This window comes from Oratosquilla oratoria, chromosome 20, assembly GCF_046742065.1.
Source record: "Oratosquilla oratoria isolate Oo_2021 chromosome 20, ASM4674206v1, whole genome shotgun sequence".
In the NCBI taxonomy this organism is placed as follows: domain Eukaryota; kingdom Metazoa; phylum Arthropoda; class Malacostraca; order Stomatopoda; family Squillidae; genus Oratosquilla; species Oratosquilla oratoria.
In genome coordinates this window covers 24,848,179-24,871,150 of record NC_134796.1, presented here as the reverse complement: position 1 = coordinate 24,871,150, position 22,972 = coordinate 24,848,179, and the positions used below count along the sequence as shown (strand labels likewise).

General features: G+C 37.8%; 1 protein-coding gene across 3 annotated transcripts in view; it reads right to left on the bottom strand.

The window, feature by feature from the left end:
• Positions 1–22,439, bottom strand: part of LOC143036412 (uncharacterized) — a 362,560-nt gene extending 340,121 nt beyond the window's left edge. The window contains exons 1-2 of one of the 3 annotated variants that reach the window (XM_076203749.1): positions 21,968–22,439; positions 18,440–18,513 (exon numbers count right to left, since the gene is read on the bottom strand). Coding sequence is in view for 1 of the 3 variants with exons in the window: in XM_076203747.1 (XP_076059862.1) it covers positions 8,997–9,001 (5 nt within the window). In the remaining 2 variants the exon portion in view is untranslated. Of the gene's footprint in view, positions 1–8,996; positions 9,033–18,439; positions 18,514–21,967 lie in introns of those variants that run through there. The other 2 variants (XM_076203748.1, XM_076203747.1) reach the window with 2 other exon arrangements.
• Between the last annotated feature and the right edge of the window lie 533 nt (positions 22,440–22,972).

Genomic DNA, 22,972 nt, shown 5'->3' with positions numbered 1-22,972 from the left:
ATTCAACCAACATTCCAGAGTAGTGGAGAAGAGTAACTGCAACTTATATCAACCCAGCGACTACTATGAGACAAGCTCTCACTCCTGCAATGTGACAAAAACCCATCCACTTCGCTGCAAAGTCAACCCAGTGCAGCCAGCAAAACCCCCTCTGTCATCACACCGAACACTCCAGTGCAGCTGGACAAAACCCCCACCTGCCACATTGCCCAACACTAGCTACATCCCAGGACCTTCCCAAGATGTCCAATACAAACTCCACCCCATCTCAACCAGTATCACCCACGAAAAACATACACTCATTTCACATGAGAACAAATTACCTAAATTTAATGTTTTCAACGTCTCGCTCCACATACTTTTGGCTGGTGTACAATCAGAAATAGATTGAACACGCACAAAGGATGACAAGACTAAGATCGCTATTCTCAAATTGAGAATTGACCTCAATGACATGGTAGCAGGAGACATCGTACAGTGACATTTTTCAAGAAACAAAGATATATGACAAATTTCTCAATCAATTTTAACAGTCTTTTGCCAAATTCAACCAACTTGATTCCCTTTCACCACTCTATGCTCTAGCCAAGACATACACCAGACCATACAAAACAAAAACATGAGCAGTCAAAATAGCTAGTGATTTCAAAAGTGAAATTAGGGAAAGCCTCACCCACTCTGCCTGGGTAATGGATGGTAAGATTGACCTCGAACAACTCCAACCACACTCCAAGCAGCTGGTAAATTCACTTTTACACCAGGTACCACCTTAGCAGAATTCTCTAGAAATTTTTGAGACACAGATCAGACAGTCTCTTCCATCCACAGCCAATCTCTTCTTCTCGCCCCTACTCACACCCTCACAGTAGTGCAGGTCAACACATCTCACTCCCAAACCAACAGATCAAGATAAATGTCATGCTCATGCACATGCTCGTGCCATCGATCACCCTCATGAACATCCTTCTTCTGCATTTACTGTAACAAACCCTGACACACCATGAACAGATGCTACTATAGATACCCAACACAGCCAACCCATTACTGTAGTCCTGGTGCCACAGCGTCTTTGTCGTGAGACCACCCCCTCAAACCCAGGAGTTGGGGGCCAAACAGTGGCAAACATCCCTGGCCATCAGTGCTATGTAGGTGGGAGCTATCCCCAGGAGGGGCTTCAGTCACCTGGGCGAGTACCACATTCCTTTCACAACATGTACTGTTACATTTTTTCTGCACTGAGGATTATTTTTCTGACGTTCACCCATTTTCTTCTACTATTAGCCGGAGATGTAAAGAGCAATCCTGGCCCGACCACAACATGCACATGCCCAACATGCTCCAGTTCAGTGCAACATATGCAAAAACTGGGCCCACTTCACTTGTACAACACTTGCAAACACAAACGAATACACATACACTTGGACATGTTCTACCTGCCCTCAAATAATCTCACTCCTATCTTTCCGACCACAGCCTGCATCCTTGTCCACACCCAGTCTCCCCCTGCCCCTGTCATTAATCCTCCCCCTCCTTTGTCCCCAATCACACCTTCCCCTCCCTCTAACCCAGATCCTATACCTTCCCCATCAACACCCCAACCCCAGAAGACAACGTACAACACATACAGAACACACATCAATATATTACAACACATTGGTGGCATCAACACAAAAAAAAATGAACTCGAACACTTCCTCAAACAACATAACATACACATTGCCATCATACAAGAAACAAAACTATGACACTCACACAAAACACCAACATTTCACAACTTTACCACCATTAGACAAGACCAGACCAACGGCAATGGCGGTGGACTCATCACCCTGGTCCACCAATTCATCTGTTTTGTGGAAACAAGTGCCACAACCAAAATCCTCCTCCCTACCACAGATAACACCACAGAAATCCAATCTCTCCTAATCCGTAGAGGCAACAAATCAACACTGACAACAGTTAATATATACATTCCCCCCAATCATCTCCCACAGTTCCAAACATCTTCAGGCCTCAACTCAATCAACTACCCACAATCCCAAACCTTATCATGGGTGGTGACTTCAATGCCAGGTTGTCGGCCTGATGTGTCAACAACCCAGACACAGACAGAGGGCTTGATATGCACATTCAACTTGACTCACTGACCATCATGAACAACATACATAATCATACACATTTCTCACACCAAGCCCTCTACACCCCCCCTCCTCTCCTGATATCACCTTCTGTTCTCCCTGTCTAACCCCAACAACTTCATGGAGAGTGGTTAGATCCCTTGGATCTGACCGCCTTCCAATCATCATCACCACCAAAACAAAATGCACCCCAGTTGGCCAACGACACATATACACCAATTACAAGAGAGCAAACTGGGAAGCTTTTACTGAAGAGACAGAAAAACCTTTTGAGACACTTAACAGTACACCAATCACAAACATAAACAATGCTGTACACACTTTTAATACAATCATACAAAATGCAGACAAGAGATATATCCCTGGAGGCAACAGAAAATCACACAATCCCAATTTCACACCAGAAATCCAAGGCCTCATCAGACAATGAGATAAACTTAAACACAATACCCCCACACCTATCCCCAAAACATAGCAGACCAAATACAAACACTAAACACAGAGATTACCAATAAAATACATGAACAAAAAACACAAAATTGGCAAGTTTGTCAATACACTTGATCACAAAAACAACAGCAAATTGTACAAAACACTCAACAACATTACACTATCTAACAGTAACATAAGACACTCTCATGCAGCAATTACCACAACAGATAATTTACCCTCAAACAGACAACAAGCAAACACTCATAAATCATTTTGCAAAGACAAGCCATCTTACTTCTTACCCTGACGACTGATGCACCATTCAATGTAAGTGTGGTAATTGTTGTTACGGGAATGGCATTGTTTACCTTAAGCTACGGCAATTTCCCGAAAGCTTGTTTAATTTTCGAATCGGGAATCTTTCCTGTAACTTCGTACAACACTATCATAATTTTAATTAATATATTATTAAACTCCCCTCTCTCTTTATTATTTATTTAAGCCTATGTTGTGATTTTGATTAACAAATCGGGAACTTGAGAACTTACTTGAAGTATCAGTTGTCCCGTGGCTTCGAAGCCGTTTTGAAGGCTCGTTAGAACTCCAGCCGAACGAGACTAAGTTTTAGTCTCTGAACGCCAGACTAGCTTCAACCCTAGTACCAGAGACAAGCTTTAACCCTGTCACCAGAAGGACAATAAAACCTCGGCTAAGGATTTCTACCGCCATCAAAGCCTCAAGAATTGAATTTATTTCCGACGATTAATTAGAGAACTCAAACAGGTAAGTTCTCTAATGTTCTCAGTTTGGATCATTTAATTACGACATAAGAAAGACTTTCCCACAGACTCAAACTATACACCCTTCATAGACAATCAGACAAAACACATAATACATAACCTCAAACACTCATCTGCCTGTGGCCTTGACAACATAAGTAACATCCACCTAAAACACTTAGGACCACAAGGTATACATGCACTCACAAACATTGCAAACTACAGCTATTCACACAACACTATCCCTGACATTTAGAAGCATGGGAAAATGATCACAATCCCAAAACCCAATAAAGACCCAACAATCCCAACATCATACCACCCAATCACACTTTTCTGCACCCCTTCCAAATTCATTGAACACCTCATAATTCAACTCAACACACCACATATTCCCCTTGCTGAATCACATGGTTTTAGGCCACTACACTCCACAAACACTCTTCCAATAAACCTCACGCAAAGAATATTAGATGGCATCAACTCAGATAGGCCCCATCATAGAACACTTTTTATAACATTAGACATTAGTAAAGCTTTTGATGCCACAAACTAACAAACAAAATATATAACACAGACATGCACAATAGCACCAAAAGATGGCTGGCCAATTATCTGGCAGGCAGAAATTACAAAGGATTTACAAAGGCGGAGCATGCCGACAGGAGACCTTTTGGTCCATATCTAGGTTGGATGTGAACAAAAAAATCATAATAATAATAAATTAATAAATAAAAACTATAATAATATAAATAACAAATAAAAACCTAAATAAATGCATAGGTATAGTTAAATGATAAACAAACAGGTAAATAGTGAATAATAATAAATTGACATATAACTAATTATAAATTCAAATCAGACAAATGATAACAAAACAAAAACAAATAATATAAAATAAATTATAATCATTACAGCATCTTGCTTAGGTGTTTATCTAAATGATTCTTAAAGCTTCGAACTGAACTACATTGCACTACCTGTGCAGGAAGTTTATTCCCTTCATTAACCACACAGTTGGCAAAGTTGTTTCTACCTTCTTCCAAATTGAATCTATTTCCGGACAGTTTGAGACCATTGTTTCTTGTCTGATTCTCATTCAATGTGAAAAAAAATTTGATGTTGTCAATTCCCTTTAGAATTTTAAAGACCTGTAATAAGTCACCTCTGAGTCTACGCTTTTTTAGGGAAAACAGATTCATATGTTTTAGTCGATTTTCGTATGATTTTTTTTTTTTATAATGGCCAGTCATCGCACATCAGAAACATGATTTATTTCATTTTTTTTTATCTATCTTTTTATTTTTTTATAATGGCCAATCATCGCACATCAGAAACAAAAAATGGAGTACCACAGGGCTCTGTTCTATCCCCCACACTCTTTAATCTATACATGCATGATATACCCACACTAGACACCTCAGAAATACAAATCTTTTCCTACACAGATGACATAACACATGTACACATCATAACACAAAGCCACATAATAATATAGCCATACCTTGATACACTCAACACATGGTTTATTAGACTCAAAATAGTCCCAGCCAAATCTACAGCAACACTTCTCACCAACTGGACAAAAGAACACACTGTACATTCCTCAACTCTATATCAACAACACTCTAATACCACAAACACACACCCCAACAATTCTTGGTGTAACATACAATACATCCATGTCATTTAAACAACACATCACAAGCATAAAAAATAAATGCACACCTGGACTCAGGGCACTTAAATCAATCACTGGAACAACATTTGGACAAAAACTAATACTACAATATACAAACCATGCATACGCTCAGTGATGAATTATGTGAGTCCAGCATGGGCACCTAATCTCAGTGAGACACACCTCAACACCCTTCAGACAATACAAAACAAAGCATTAAAAACAATTACAGGATGCACATATACAGTACAACACCTACACTAAGAAATAAAAGTCCTCAAAGTCAAAGATCACCTTGACATGAGAGGCACACAGACACTTGCTGCAGCCTCCACAAACACAGCACACCGCTACACTACATAGCAGAATACCCACACACACCAAGAAGAAAAAAAATCTATATCACACACAAATACGCTCTTCTCTTCCTCCAAAACCACCAAATACCAGCCTCCGGAAACATATTCATAATCACATCACTTACTGCTCCATTAACACACTAAAAGACAACACATTGCTACATGCCAGACCCCCTGATATCCATCCCTCTGAATCTTCTCTCCCATGAAAGGACAGAGTCCACCTTGCCCTTCTAAGTTACCTGAAGAGACTGGATAACTACATTGTGGACAAATGCCCAGGATGTAACACTTCACCCTATACTATTCAACACATTATGGAAGACTGCATTATACACAATCACGCATGCAAACAACACAACATACACTCCATAAAGGATTTGTGGGAAGACCCCATTTCAGCCATGGCATTCCTTGGGGAGACGGACCTGCTCGGACAGTCTAGGGAACAACAACCCATCACTGCGATTACCATGGTGCATGCTACCACACCACTGAACATTGTCAAGTTCTCTAAGTGCAAACACAGCAGAAACATGTTTCACCACAATGCTCCCCTACCAGGAAAGCACACCATACTACTTCAGCATGACTGCAAGACAGGAGCAAAAATAAAATATAAGGTCAATAGAAAATTGGAAACAAGGAAGTCAGAAAAGTCGATTCAGAAAGGGACCTGGGAGTGATCATCTCAAGTGACTTGACACCTGATAAACATGTCAATAAATTATTTGAAGAGACTTTTAACTTACTAAGATCAATGAAAGTGGCCTTCGACTATATGGATGAAGAAATGGTAAAGAAAATAGTGGTTACATTAATAAGACTTAATCTAGAGTATGCTGCAACACCATGGGCACCTAGCACAAAAAAGAACATAAGAAAGTTAAAAAGAATCCAAAGAGCAGCGACAAAAATGGCACCTACACTATCAAATTTGACATACAAACAAAGATTGGAGAAATTACATCTATCAACACTGAAACAGAGAAGAGAAAGAGGTGATTTGCTGACCATTTACAGAATTATGAAAGGGATGGAAATTCTCGATAGAGACGACTTATTAAAATGGGACAGAAGAGAAACAAGAGAACATGAAAAGAAGCTAAAGAAGGACAGCTACATAGACCTGAAAAAGAATAGTTTTCCACATAGAGTGATTGATGTCAGGAAAAACCAAAGGTGGGAAAGTAACTTTTTTCTCAGGGTTTCAAAGAAACACAAGTGAAATAGGAAAAACTTAGTTATAGAGAAATTAGAAATAGTAATGCATTAAGAAATTGTGAAATGAATGACTTAATGGAAGAAATTATAGATTTAAAATTGGATTATCGAGCTGTACATAGAGAATTGATTACTTTGCATATGAGTAATGAGCAAATGATCAAAGAACTAAGTGACCTAAAGAGCAAAATTGAAATCCTAAAAAGAGAAAACGAGAGAATGAAAAATGAAGACAAAAATAAAAATTAACTGAAAAAGGTCAAAGAACAATTACAAGTAGTGACCGGAAAGGTGGAAGAGTCAAAGAAACAGACCTCAATGAAATAAAAAATCAATGGAAACAAGAACAGGAAAATAACAAAAAAAATGTTTTAGAGAAATAGTGCAAAAGCAGATGGAGGAAAACACAAAAGAAACAGTTATGAGAGTAATTAAAGAAAAGGAAAATTGGGCGAGAGATACAGTTGATAAAAGTGCATTGTGGTCCATGGTATCCAGGAAAAACATGATATGTGTAGATACCAGAGAGAAAAGGAGAAAGAAATAGCTAAGGAGATTCTGAAAGAAATACAGGATGAAGGGCAAAATTTTGCTAAAGAACATGTTTTCACTTTCCATCCAGGTTTCCATGTCTCATGCCATCTGCACTGAATGATCCAGTCCTTTTCGCAGAGCTGGGCACATTCCATGGTGCATTCCGCTTTAGTTTGCCTGTGGTTTGTGCTCCCAAACTATTACAGTAAAATAGGTGCTGGTATAGTATGTGACCTACAAAAATTTTCTTTGGTATAGTACGTGGCCTACTGGACTTCTATTTTGGTATCAACCTGTCTTTTAAGCTTTAATAGCTTGAGAGCACTAACCATGGCCAAACTAAAATGGAACGTACCAAGGAACATGCTCAGCTCTGCCTTTTTGTGAAAATGATCTTTCGGAAAAGAATGAAAATTAAGACTATCTGCAGCAGAAAACTTTGTGAAATCACTGTTACAATTTGGGGCAACAAAATAAACTATTTTCACGCTAAATACTTGATAAAACCTTGCAAACACACAAAATATTGACAGATCACTGATCAAGTTGACAGTGCAGCACAACATTTTATAGTGCATGCATAAGGCATACATCAGAATGTAAACAGAGAGATTGACGTCACAGCCGGTAGAGCCTAACCAATTCCATACGGTGACGCCTACGTAGGCGGCATGAGGAGCAAGTGGGTACTCGATGATGCCGACATCGCCATCTTGATTATATTTATTGTAGTCGTACCTACGTAACCTTCATTCTCTCAAAACTGGCTTCATCATATTTTCTATGGTCATCAAAATACACGGGTGAAAGAGAACTAACGATTGAGCACTGACTTTATTTTCTATAATGTGATTATTATGACGCAACATCGCCAGATGTGCAATGTGCCCCGGAGTGAAGAGGTTAACAGCTGAAGATCAGCAAAGGAAATGTTCGTCTGCTACCGATATTTTGATAGGCCTTTTTATCACATTGCATAATAATTAGGATTTATTCTTGCATTATTTCATAAAATAAGTGACTAACCCATAGATCTAGCAAATATTCACCACCTCTTTGAAAACCTCAGTTTGTAGTGTTCTGTAGCCAACATGTAAAGTGCCCCTTTAAAGACTCGTGACCTTCAAGTATGAGGTCAAGACTATGGTCACCTCTTAGCACAGCATGTGTTTGATTAATTCATATATTCATATATGTCTTCAATCCAACAATTTCATTTCCCTTGTAAATGAAATAAAAATATTTCTCTATATCCCGTAACAAGGATATATATGTATAGTACAAAGATTCTAAATTACTGTATACTAAAAACAAAGAATTAAGAAATTCGTCACCATTGTGGTAGATAGTATCATCAGCATTTTCAATAAACAGTGATCAATCATGGTATTGACTTTAAATATCCTAGCTATTCTTCCAGAAGATAGCTGTTCTTTAATAAATAGTACCAGTCATTAGCACTGAGCACGAAAGTGTTCATCCCAAGTGTGCGTAAGAGTATATGCACTGTGGTGAATTAAATGTTCTGACAGGTGCATTCTGATGAGAACACCACCAGCCGTTGGCACTGAGCACGGAAGTGCTCATTCCAATGGTGCCCAAGGGAATCATACCACGGCAAGCTCAATGATGTGTTCTGACCCCCCTTTTTGAAAAAACCTCCCATACCTTCTCTCCCTACCATTCGTTTCAGGTTGGACACTTCATTTACTTCACATAGAAGTAACACAGGCAACCTTGGAGTTGAGGCAACAAGGACAACCAGTACAGGAGCCAACATTGGTGACTCTACAAGTTGACCTAAATTCTAAAACAAAATATTGTTCATATATGATCAGTTCACTCTCACCACATATGATCCAATGGTGCCTCTGTTGTACTACCTCATGTTAGGTCTGTTTTGGGCAGATGTTCCTTCAAGTTCACAGCTTCCCTTTTATGGAACAAGCTTGGGGTATCAATCCAATCTATTCAAAATTATATGTCATTTAATGTATCTTGTAGGAAATTTTGGTATTTTTTTGGAAGTGCACATCTGTGTGATATAGCATTAGAAAATTAAATATTAATTTTGTAAATTACAATACATCAGTGTAATATTTTTCTTGGCAGAAATCAATAACAGAAAATGTTGCTAAAAGCTATGCACAAAGGAATGGCTCCTTTAGGTGCCACCTTTGTTTTGGTAGATTTGGAGGTCAAATACAATGACAATGACCCTGACAACCTCTAGAATTACAGGTACTGCATTACTAAATGCAGGTTAACTTAGGTAGGTTAGAATAGATGAATTTTTCATACTTTAATTTGTTCGACCTCCACATATACCAAAATAAAGATGGTGTCTCAAGCAGTTGAAGCGGCTATGTTTGTTTGTATATAGTTTTTATAATACACCTACGTGATATAGTAATAAGAAATTATTAATTAATTTTGTAAATTATAATACATCAACATATGTGTTTTTCTTAGCAGAAATTAATAAAAAAATAAAAAAACTGATAAAACCTATTTACTAACGAATGAAGTCATGGCAAGTGAATGATATGCCATGTTTGTTTTGATAGATGCTGAGGTCGAAGAAATGAAAGGATGATAAATTTGTCTATTCTACCTTTACCTTACCTAGCCTAACCTAAGCTTCATTTAGTAATGTGGTACCTGTAATTCTAAAGATCATCTGGGTTGTTGTTGTCGTTACAGATGCTGTGGCCTGATTAAGTACTCAATTGGACTGCATGGAATAGAGTTGTTGCATAGCTTGAAGGAAGCCCCATTGTCTTTGTAACAGCGCTTATTGACATCACCTGGAGTTGGAGAACACCGGTGCACAACATGAAAGCCATTGTCTAAATGACATTGATTGGACTGGACAGATGACAACATGGCATCTCGATTGCTATGCTCGCAACTTCATTTGGTAGTACTGTATATTTGCTTTTAGCAAGGTTTTCTGTCATTGATTTCTGGCAAGGAAAACATATATTATGTTGATGTAATATAATTTACAAAATTGATAATCAATTTTCTATTGCTATTTTGCATAGGTATTCACTTCTAAAAAAAACTTTTTCTGTCAATCGTCATGTTATGTTGATGTATTACACTGGGCAACAAAAAAAAAATTTTTGCCTGGTGTTTGAAATATTTCAGCGAATTCTTATGTGATTTTGCCTGCTAAATTAAAAAATGGCTTCAGTTTTCCCCTATCAGGTCTAGTTTTCTGACTCTTCTTATTTCCATTTTAGTTACGTTGGATGATAAAAATCCTCATAAAACCTTTTCGAACAGTATACAAGAATTGATATTTGGTGGATTTTGGAATTAAACAAGATTGTTTCTTTAACAAAGTATTTTATTCATACATGAGGAAAACATAGGAAGAAATAGCGAGGCCATTATACAGAAAAGAGCACAAATAGAAAAATGAAATAAAAGCTTTACGGCACAAATTCAAGAAATAAATCTACGTTTCTTTGTGTGCCATGAATGTTGAGCCGCTGGTGAATCTCATTTTATAAACACCAAGAGTAGTCTGCCATCATTACAGAGTCCCAACGTCCTTGGTACCGAGTTTCCATCTCCTTGATGTCCTGATGAAATCGTTCACCTTGTTCATCGCTAACATCTCCGAGATTTTCAGGAAAACGATCAAGGTGATTGAAAAGAAAATGCATTTTGATGCTCATATTTGCACCAATTTCACCAAAAGTTGATATTAAGTTGGCAACAAGATCCTTATAGTTGTCACTTTTGTGGTTCCCAGGGAAATTTTGCACTACTTCAACAAATGCGCGCTATGCTGATGCTTCAGGTTCAATCATCGTTTTCATGAAGTTTGTGTCCTTCAAGAGCTTACGGATTTGTGGTCCATCAAAAATCCCTGCTTTCAGTTTTCCAATCGTCAGTTCTGGAAATACCTAGCAGATATATTTGAAACACTCCCCATTTTTGTCAAGAGCTTTGACGAACTGCTTGATCAGTCCGAGTTTGATGTGCAATGAGGGGAAAATGATCTTATCTTGCTCAACTAAAGGTTCTTCCAATATATTGACAGCTCTACGTGGAACCATATCTGTTCGAGGCGGCCAGTCTTTCTTAACATAGTGGTTTACTCGGTCTCTGCTGTCCCATATGCAAAGAAAGCATGGGTATTTGGTATAACCAGATTGCTGTCCTATGAGAAAGTTCACCATCTTCAAGTCAACACAGATGACCCATCTATGATCATGGTACCGTATCTTCTTTAAAACTTACTTAATTTCTTCATATTTTTCCGTAAGAGTTGTTGAGTGGGCAAGTGGGACAGAGCCATACAAATTCCCGTTGTGCAACAATACACTTTTTAAACTACGCTTAGAGCTGTCTATGAAAAGATGCCATTCTCTAGAAGATTCTTTTCTTTCAGTCGGGAAGCCAACAGTTCTGCTGAGTTTTTGTGGAGGGGGGGTTCAAGTCACGAACTAGATCATTCACCTCCTCCTGGGAGAAAAGCGTAAAGTCATACCTGAAAAGTCTTCATCTCCAGTGTCATCTTCTGGTGATGAGATTTCTTCAGTTGAGGGCAAAGTTATCTGAGGCAAGACACTGAAGACAGGAATAGGAAGCTCTTCACTGTGTGGAACCGGTCTGATAGCTGAGGCAAGATTAGGATAGACAAGCGTTTGTCGGTTTTTCCTGTTAATACCCTTCAAATTTAGGGCACAAATGTAGAAGTCATCTAGGTGATTTTTGGGCTCCCACCACACCATTGGTACAGCGAATCTCATACTTTTCCTTGTCCCTTTAGTCCACTGTCGCATATGCTCTGTACATTGTTATTGGCAAATACTATGCAGTGCCCAGTATTTATCTTGGTCTCCCAGCTTGACCCCAAAATATGCCATATAAGGTCTTTCAACAAATTCCGTGATGTTATTCCGATAAGTGTATTCTCCACAAACGTAACAAAACACTTTTGGAGAATTTACGCAAAACCTTCTGGAAGACGACATATTGCTAATTTTTTGTTGCTGAATTCACCACATCTCAAAAAATCTGGAAAAATAGAAAATTAGAATTCGATATGGCAAAGAAAATTAGAGTGGACGTACGCACATTGTGATTACAGGGGTCCCTCAAATAACGCGGGGGTAAGGTTCCTGAAATTACCGCATATGACCAAATCCGCGTATGCTGAATTTCCATATTAAATACCAAGAACTGTATGTATGTGTATGTGTGTGTGCGTGCGTGTGTATTTACCTAGTTGTATTTTACGGGAAGGGGAGCTATGCTCGTGGGGTCCCGTTTTCGTATCTCATTTTATCTAAACTATTTTTAAATGAAGCGGCCTCGCTGTGGATGTACTGTGTCTTGCGACACTGCTTCTGACCCAGGGCGGTGGGCAGGATGCAAGGATGACCCGTCATCCAGGAGGTGCTCAGATGAGAGGAAGGGTGGGAGGGGTGTGGAGTGTATTTAGGGATGAAATGGGTGGGAGTGTTTTTATGCCTTTCCCTTTTTGGCTACCTCCCTTGGAAGGGGGAAAAAGCCATGGTATATGTATGTATGTATTTTTAAATTCATGTATTGTTTTTGCATACACCACTTTCTCATCTAACTTGTTCCAACTGTCTATTACTCTGTGAGGAAAGCTGTTCTTTTTCAAATCTCTTCTATAGCTGTCTTTTTTTTAATTTCTTTCCGTGTCCTCTTGTATTTCTGTCATCCCATTTTATCAGATTCTATCAGTAATTTCTATGCTTTTCATGATTCTCTAAATAGCTATCAAATCTCCTCTCTTCTTTGCTCTAGTGTCTGTAGTTCAAGTTTTTCTAGTCTCTCTTCATATGATAGTTTTGAGAGTGTTGGTGCCAATTTTGTAATTGCTCTTTGTATTCTTTCAAGTTTTTTTATACATTTTTTTGTACTTGGTGACCATATCGTTGCTGCATATTCCAATCTTGGTCTTATCAGGGTGATTAGGATTTTCTTCACCATTTCTTCAGTCAGGTATGTAAATGCAACTTTGATTGTTCTTATTAAATTATAAGTTTCTCCAAAAATCTTATTTATATGTTTCTCAGGTGACATATTATTCATAACAATGACTCCCAGGTCCTTCTCATTTTCTACTTTTTTTATTCCTTCTTCTCCCAATTTATATGCTCCTGTTATTCTATTTTTGCTTTTTCCAAATTCCATTATACTACACTTTTTTGTATTGAACTCCATCTCCCACTTCCTACTCCATTCTTGTACTTTATTTAGATCTCTCTGTAGTGATTCACAATCTTCTTCAGTTTTCACTCTTTTCAGTAGTTTTGCATCATCTGCAAAGAAACTCATATACCTTTCAATTCCTTCATCCATATCATTAATATATATAGCAAACATTATTGGGGCCAGAACTGTTCCCTGCGGAACACCGCTTATTACTTCATCCCATTTTGAGTGCTGGTTTCTTATTACTACTCTCATTTTTCTTTCTTGCAAAAAGTCCTCCATCCAATTTAGTAGTTTGCCCTGTATTCCTCCTTCATATTCTAATTTCTTAAGCAACTTCTTATGTGGTACTTTGTCAAAAGCTTTCTTTAGATCTAAAAATGCACAGTCCGCCCATCCATCTCTTTCTTGTATTATATCTATTAGCCTTGAATAGAAACATATTAAATTGGTGACGCATGATCGTCCTTGTCTGAATCCAAATTGCCTTGGATTTAACACTTTGTTTTTTTCTAAATATTTTACCCATCTACTTTTGATAATTCTTTCACAAATTTTTGCTATTGTACTTGTTAGAGAGACTGGTCTATAGTTGGTAGGTTCTTCTTTATTTCCTCCTTTATACATAGGTACTATATTTGCTTTTTTCCAATCTTCTGGAACTTTCCCTTCTTTCAAGGAACTATTTAGTATGCTATGTATTTTGTCTGCCAGTTCATTCCTGCATTCTTTCAGTATCCAGTTTGCTATTTCATCTGGTCCATGCAATTTTCTGACATCAAGATTACTCAAGTGTGTTAATATTTCATTTTTTGTTACTTCTATTTCTTCCATAGGGGGGACTTTCTCTTTCCATTTGTTCTCTTCAGGTTGTTGTTGTTGTTGTTGTCGTTCCCTAGACTGTCTGTCCGAGCAGTCCCGTCTCCCCAAGGAAGGCCACAGCCGAAACTGGGTTTTCCCACAAATCCTTTATAGAGTGTATGTTGTGTTGTTTGCGTGCATGATTGTGTATAATGCAGTCTTCCATTATGTGTTGTATGGTATGGGGTGAAGTGTTACATCCTGGGCAGCTGTTCACAACACGGTCGTCCAGCCTCTTCTGGTAGCTTAGAAGTGCTGGGTGGTGACCGCATCGCAGTCTGGCCAAGTTGACTCTGTCCTTACGTGGGAGAGAGGATTCAGAAGGGTGGATATCAGGGGGTCTGGCATGCAGCAGTGTGTTGTCTTTCAGTGTGTTAATGGAGCGGTGAGTGATATGATTATGAATATGTTTCCGGAGGCTGGTATTTGGTGGTTGTGGAGGAAGAGAAGAGAGTATCTGTGTGTAATAAAGGTCTATGGGTGTAGTTTTAATGTTTCTTGGTGTGTGTGGGTGTTCTGCTATGTAGTGTAGCGGGTGTGAAGTGTTTGTGGTGGCTGCAGCAAGTGTTTGTGTGCCTCTCATGTCGAGGTGGTCCTTGACTTTGAGGACTTTTGTTTCATGGTGTAAATGGTCTGTAGGTGATGTATTTGTGCAGCCTGTAATTGTTTTTAGGGCTTTGTTTTGTATGATTTGAAGGGTGTTGTGGTGTGTCTCACTGAGATTAGGAGCCCATGCAGGACTCGCATAATTCATCACTGAGCGTATGCATTGTTTGTATATTGTTATATTAGTTTCTTTGTTTTGTCCAAATGTTGTTCCAGTGATTGACTTAAGTGCGTTAAGTCTCTTCAGGTTGTATGTTCTCCCTTGTAAACACTGATTTAAAATGTTTGTTCATAATTTCTGCCATTTCCATTTCCTCAGTGTATTCAACTCCCTCCTGTCTTAATTTCTCCAAGTCTTGTTTGTTTTTCAGTTTATTGTTTACAAATCTGTAGAATAGTTTTGGTTGATCTTTACACTTTTCTATCATATCTTTTTCATATTTTCTCTTTTCCTCTCTGCACATTTGTACATATTCATTTCTATAACAGGTATATATTTTCCATTTTTCAGGTCTTCTGTCTTTTTTCCATCTGGTCCAGGCTTTGTCTCTTTTGTCTTTTAACTCCCTACAGCTTTTGTTGTACCAGCATTTTACATATTCTTTTTCTTGTTTTTGTCTTGGGACATACTTTTCCACTCCTTTTTTGTAAATTTTTGTCAAAATATTCCATTTCTCTTCTACTGTTGTTTCTTCTTTGTATATTTCTTCCCAGTTTTCCTTTTGAAAGAATTCTCTTATTTTATCAAAGTTTGTTTTTTCATACATCATTCTTCCTTTTCTATATTGTTCATTTCTTTTCATATATTTTTCTTCATTAAGTTCCAGTTCAATCAATATGTGGTCACTTTTACTTATTGGTGTTTTATATTCAATTTTGTCCACTATTCTAGGTTCGGATGTAATTACTAGGTCTAGTCTCGATGGCTCTTCTTCATTTCTATACCTAGTGTTCTCCTGTATCCATTGTGTCATTGTATGGTCAGTAACCATCTCAAGTAAAGCGTTTCCCCATGAGCCGTCTCCACCCTTTACTGTCATTTCTTCCCAGCAGATTTCTTTGCAATTAAAGTCGCCCATCATAACTATTTTTCCTCCCTCTTCCATTATCTTGTTTAATGTTATCTTTGTGTCCTCTAACATACTTATATGTTCACTCTCTTCCCATGAGGCTGTTTTCGGGGGCACATAATTTATCACAAACTTTCTGCTCTTCTTATCTCTGTCTTCTACTTCCATCATTATCATCTCTACTGTATTCTTTCCATATGTGACACACTTCACGTTTATATCCTTCTTAGTCAGGAACATAACTCCACCCCCTTCCTTTTTCACTCTGTTTCTAATCCAATAATTATATGCATCATGTCCTACACTGTTGGGTGGTAGTGGACCTTTTAATTTTGTTTCTACAATTCCCATTATGTCTGGTTCTTTTTCTTTCAAATAATCATTCAGCTCATTCAATCCTGTTATTAATCCATCTATATTTGTGTAAGACACTCTTAGTTTTCTGCCACTTCCATTGTGTTCTCTGTTTCCCTTTTGTTTTTCTCTTGTATGTCGACTTTCTTCAGTTTCATATTCACTACTCTCCAATAGAATCTCTCTTTTTCTGACTCCGTTCTTATCTCGTTTTTTTCCTTTGCTTCAAGTCTTTACTGTTTTTCTTCCTCTCTTTCCTCTTTATTCATTTCCCTTTTTATCCATACCTTTTTATATTGTTCACTTGTTGCTAGTTTCCCTGTTTTGGATAAGATATTCTCAGCCGTAGTTTGTGACCTGAATTTAATCTTAATTGGTCTGGTCTTGTCTGTACTATATTTCCCTAGCCTGAATTTCTCTTCGATTTGTTTCATTATTTCTGGTTCATCTTCCTGAACTAATTCTAGTAAATTTCTTACTTTTTCATTTTCCTCTTTGATTCTTGTGGTTCTATCTGGGTTATGTTTCTCTTCCATTCCTAATATAATTATACATTTCTTTTTGTCTGCTTTAATAACTGAGTTTTCAGTTTGTTCATTCATTTGCTGTCTGATTATGTCAGTGAATGCAACTTTGCTATTTTCTTGAATTTTTCTCCAACCCTCCTTGTTCTTATTATTCTCCTTTAAGACTTTATTCTCATCTTTTACTTCTTTTAACTGTTTTTTTAATTCTTCAATTTCCTTAGTTAAGTTTTTGTTCGCCTTCTCTAGTTCTTCCAATTTTTCAACTCTTCGTATAATATTGTTAACATGACCAAACCTACGCTCCAAGTCCTCGATCATCTTATCGACCTTCTCTTCTAGTCTTGTCAGTCGGGGGTGGGGGGGGTGGGGGGGGGGGTTGTGTCCCCCCCCACCCTCTTTAAATCCCTGGAAAATATTCTCATCACTTTCTACTGTATTGCTCTTATCTATACTTCTAATCTTTACATTTTTATTAGACATTTCATCGTCGTCGGGGGGCCGTTTGTTTACCTTTTGCCTGTCTGCCTAGGCCAAGTCTACTCCTTCTTCATTTCCTTCCATTTCCCTCAGTAATCCCTCCCCTTTTCCTCTTTCCCTACTTTCCTACTACCCCACGAGCAATTTCCCCCCCACCCTGTAAATACAATAGGCACTTCTCTTTGCGTTGGGATCCACAAAACTTCAATTTTCTTCAGAACGTCTTCTAAGCCGTCCATTCGTTGAAGTGTGTGTGTGTGTGTGTGTGCATGCGTGTATGCATCTGTGTTAACATGTACAAGTAAGCATGTACGTGCGTGTGTCTGTGTTCGTATTTGTGTGTACACGCACGCGCATTCACAACATACACTGGTTGTCTAACACGTGTCTACGTGTGCGTGTCTACACGTGTGTAAGCGTGTATATGTCTGTTTTTGATCTCCCAAACCACCACTGCCAGTAACAAGAACCTCATAAGAGAAATTAAGACATGACAAGCGCAGTCATTATCAGACTTATTATTGTGTTCCAAATGAAAGAAACATTACAGTTCAACAGGTTAGGGCGGTAAAATTGTTTGCGATGGTGCCGCGTGTGCGTATGCGTGCCCGACTCGGCGCTAATATTAAAACGGTTCTCAACATTTGAGATGGTTTTGAAATAAAATCCGCGTATGATTGAATCCGTGTTATTCGAATCCGTGTTATTTGAGGGACCCCTGTACATGGAAATTTGGTAACTTCAAAACTAGACCTGATTGGTCAAAATGAAGGTTATTTTTGGATTCAGGAGACCAAGTTCCTATAGGAATGACTTTTATTTCCTGGACACCAAAAACCTTGTAGACCAGTGTTATAATTTACAAAATCATAATTTAATTTCTATTGCTATATCATGTAATTGTGCACTTTTAAAAATTTACCAAAATTTCTTGGTAGATTTTTAGAAGTGCACACCTATGCAATATTGCAACAGAAAATTATTATTTTGTAAATTATAATATATCAATGCAATATACATTTTCCTTGGCAAAAATCAATTACAGAAAAAGTTGCTAAAATCTATACACTAATGAATGGAGCCATGAGTGACTACTTGAGACACCATCTATGTTTTGATAGTTGTGGAGGTTGAAAAAATTAAAGCATGATAATTTTGTCTAACCTAACCTATATTTAGTTATGCGGTACCTGTAATTTTTTAGGTCATCAGGGTTGTCATCATCATCAGGGATGTTGATGGCTAGATTTGGTATCCAATCAGACTGCAGGGTATAGAGGAGTTTCACAGCTTAGAGAAAAGCATGAAGCTTAGCTCTATAGCAGTTTTTTTTTTTAAATATGTAGCATGGTGACACAATGTCAATGCCATTGTCAAACTGACAGATGAAAACATGGCACCTCAAACCTATCATCATAGCTCTGTTCGGTAGTGTAATTGCTTTTAGCAAGGTATTTTATTATTAATTTCTGCCAAGCAAAACATATATTACATTGATGTATTAAAATTTACAAAATCAATACGTATTTAATTTTATATCGGTATATCATAAAAAAAAAAAAAAAATCTTATAGATGCATACTTGTCTTCCACTCATTGCAATTGTATTTATATTTACATACATATACCAAAGGCTTTTTCCCCCTACATGGGGGGTAGCCAAAAAGAAAAAGGCATAGAACCCACTCCCACCCATTCCATTTCCTATATATTCCACTCCCCTCCACCCTCCCTCCCATCTTGGCACCTCCTGGATGATGGGTCATTTCTGCATCCTGTCCACTGCCTTGGGTCAGAAGCAGTGTCACAAGACACAGCACATCTACAGCAAGGCCGCTTCATTAATCGGCGACCCCCCCTCTCCGTCCCCCCATGCAGAAAAGGAGATGGGGAGAAATCCCTTCAGCCTGCGTCAATTTTTTTCTCATACATACTTCCTCACCTCCCATCCCCCACCCACTCCCCCTCATGCATCACAGCATCATCTATACATTACCCCTCTCCATTCACCCCTATCTTCTGTCCTCTCCCGTCCTTCCTACACAGACATTCCTCTCTTTTGTAATGCCCCTTTCACCCCATCCATCCATCTCATCCTAGGATGCCCCCTCATATTCACTCCTTCCACAGTTCTTTTACTAATCTTTCTTCACTCATTCTTTCCATGTGTCCAAACCATCCTAATACCCTTTCATCAACCCTATCTCCCAGTTCCCTTTCCACCCCTGTTCTCCTCCTCACCTCCTCAATTCTTACTCTATCTAGCCTAGTAACCTCTATCATACTTCTTAGACATTTCATCTCAAACACATTCAAACTCCTTCTCTCTTCCTCTCATATGTTCCATGTTTCTGTCCCATACAATGCTGTTGGCACAATCTCTCCTTCATATAACCTCCTCTTAGCATCCATTCCCAGATGTCTATTTCTCATTACACTTTTCAATCCACCAAGGCATTTACTTGCTTCTCTCAATCTACATTCTACCTCCACCCCACTCCTCCCTTTCCTGCCACATTTGCACCCAAGTATCTAAAACTATCCACTTCCTCCAGTCTTTCACCCTTAATGCTGACTTCCAGCCTGCTGTCACTCTCTCCCCTTGTACATCTCATCACCTTACTTTTGCCCACATTTATCTTTAGCTTCCTTTCACACACCTTCTCAAACTCTGTCACTAATTTCCTCAATCCCTCCTCTGTTCCTGCTACAAGCGCAGTGCAGTCAGCAAACAACAACTGGCTCACCTCCCACTTTTCTCCATTTTCTTTAATCATCTCCAACCCCTGATCCACTACCTAGTTTGGTCAATTTTTAAAAGTGCACACCTATGTGATATAGCAGTTGAAAATTAAATAATAATTTTGTGAATTATAATATATTAACATAATATAGCAGTGCGATAGGGATGGAATGGGTGGGAGTAGTTTTTATGCCTTTGTTTTTAGCTACCCCCCTTATAAGGGGGAAATAAGCCTTTGGTACATGTATATATGTTATTCTTAGCAGAAATAATAGAAAAAGTTTCTAAAAGCTATAAATAAACAAATGTAGCTGCTTTGACTACTTGAGATGCCATCTTTGTTTTGGGGCAGAAGTTGAACAAATTTGAGTATGATAAATTCATCTATTCTAACCTAACCTGCATTTAGTAATGCAGTACCTATAGCTCTAGAGGTCATCAGGTCATCATCGTCTTCTCCAACCTCCAAATCTATCAAATCAAAGATGACATCTAAATGAGTCGATGCAACTTTGTTCATTTCTGCATAGCTTTTAGCAACATGGTAAATTTTTTAAAATGCACAGCTATATGATATAGCAATAGAAAATTAAATATTAATTCATTAAATTATAATACATCAACATAATATGCAATTTTCTTGGCAGAAATCAATAACAAAAAAGTTGCTAAACCGATTTACTAATGAAGTTGTGGCAGTTGAATGATACACCATGTCTGTTTTGATATGCGCTGAGGTCAAAAAAATGAAAGGATGATAAATTCGTCTATTATTACCTAACCTATATTAAGTAATTCGGTACCTCAAATTCTAAAGATCATCTGGGTCATCATCATAATGGATGCTGATGGCCTGTTTGTTATTGTACCTCGGGCAATTAACAGACGATGGCAGAACACCGTGTTCTCTCATAAAGTCCAAGGAAGCCCTATTGTCTTTGTAACAGCACTTATTAATGTCACCTGGATTTGGAGAACACCTGGTACACAACATGAAAGCCATTGTTTTATTGACAGTGACTGGACTGGACAAATGATAGCATGGTGTCTATACCATATCATAGCAGTTTCGTTCGTTAGTAGATTTGCTTGAGTTGTAGCAATTTTTTTTTTCCAAGAAAATCACATACTTATACTACATTTACGTATCATAATTTACAAAACTAACATTTAATTTTCTAATGCTATATTGTGTAGGTGTGCACAACTAAAATAGTACCTTAATATTTAATTTTCTAATACCTCATAGGTGTGCACTTCTAGTTTTGTCAAATCAAATTTTGTTTTTTGAATTCTGTTAATATGGTGTAACTGTAAGACAACTGCATGTAGTAGAGTATTATTTCCTATTTGCATTTTTATATACTTTTATCTTATTTTCTTAAATTAAGGGACCTCAATGACAGTCACAATGGAAATAAGCCCCATAGCTTATTGGGCATTTTTCAATTATCCCTGGTATATTCTTACCAGTGACTCAGTCTATATTCGACATATTTGTTTTGTTGATTAATAATTTGTACTGGATAATGGCTTGAACTGCTTGTAAACTGATTCTATACTACAAAACTTGAAAATACACTAATCACTATAAAAAAAAATGCTTAACCATTCCATGGGAAAAAAATATCTTTGAATTGCAAAAAAGAAAATAAAGTTTGCGTGATACTAGAATTGAACCATACCTTTCTGTGGTTCAGAGAGCGATGTATATATATATATATATATATATATATATATATATATATATATATATATATATATATATATATATATATATATATACACTGTATTTTACTTATAATTATTTTCATTTCCAAGTTTTTTTGTGGAAATGTCATGTCTTTAGACTTGGGTGCCTATCCCAGTACACCTAAGCACCTTCCCATTCCATTTCAGAATCCAAATATAAAAATAGACACAATTCTAGTGCAACTCTATATTATTCAAATGACAACAAGCTTCAATTCTATACCTTATCTGAGCAAGATTGTCATCACGTCTCAGATATTTCAGTGAAACACTAAGCTCATGGTGCAACTGTCACGTCACCCGACTTCTCGATAGTAAACAGTTGTCCGAATTTCAAAGTAATGTTGGCACTGTCTTCAGCTTAACTTCACTTTCATCCAGGCAGCTTCGGATAAGAATATATATTTTACTTTGGTTACGGATACGACGATAAAATGAGCTGGTAAGGCGAGATCACTAGTTCCCTCGAGGAACTCTAATAGAGGTCACAGAAAATATTCACGGTTGTGATGAATTAGTTGACAGACACTGATGTTTAAGCTCGATTTTGAATCGTCTCAGTTTGGTATTTACCTGCGGTTGTTCATACACCTAAATGTAGTGCTCATGTTCATGTATAAGCATAAGGTCCTGTCTACATATCCTTGTTTAAATAATTCCAACTGTCGATCCAGTTATTGAACCGGGCTCGTGAAAACACGGCATCAACGTCTTACCGACTGAGCTAACTGACCCTATAATACACTCCAACCTGGAAGTTAACATAGTTCCTGAGGAACTAAGGCGACTGCTAAGGGACAGTAAGCTCAGTCGAGTAGGACGATGGCGCCATGATTTCATGAGCCCGTTTCGAATCCGGGGACGACAGTCGGGAATATTTGATCGACATCACCGTCACTGGTGATTCTATTCAGGTATGGCAACGACGATGAGTCCATAGGAAACGTACCAGTCTGACTATTAGCCAAGTTGCCCTAGTTATCCGTAAAAAATAAGTACGGACTGTAGTTAGCAGTCGACTTAGTTCCTCGGGAAGTAGATTAACTTCCAGGTTGGAAAAAATTATAGGGTCAGTTAGCTCAGTTATGAACTACTAATAGTTGGATGTGAAATCATGAATAGCAAATGCATGTTCGTAGAGGTGTACAGACCTCCAAATTTGGGTATTAATGATTTTTTGGAGAGGAATGATAGACTTTATTAATTTAATGGACTAATTTAATTTAAC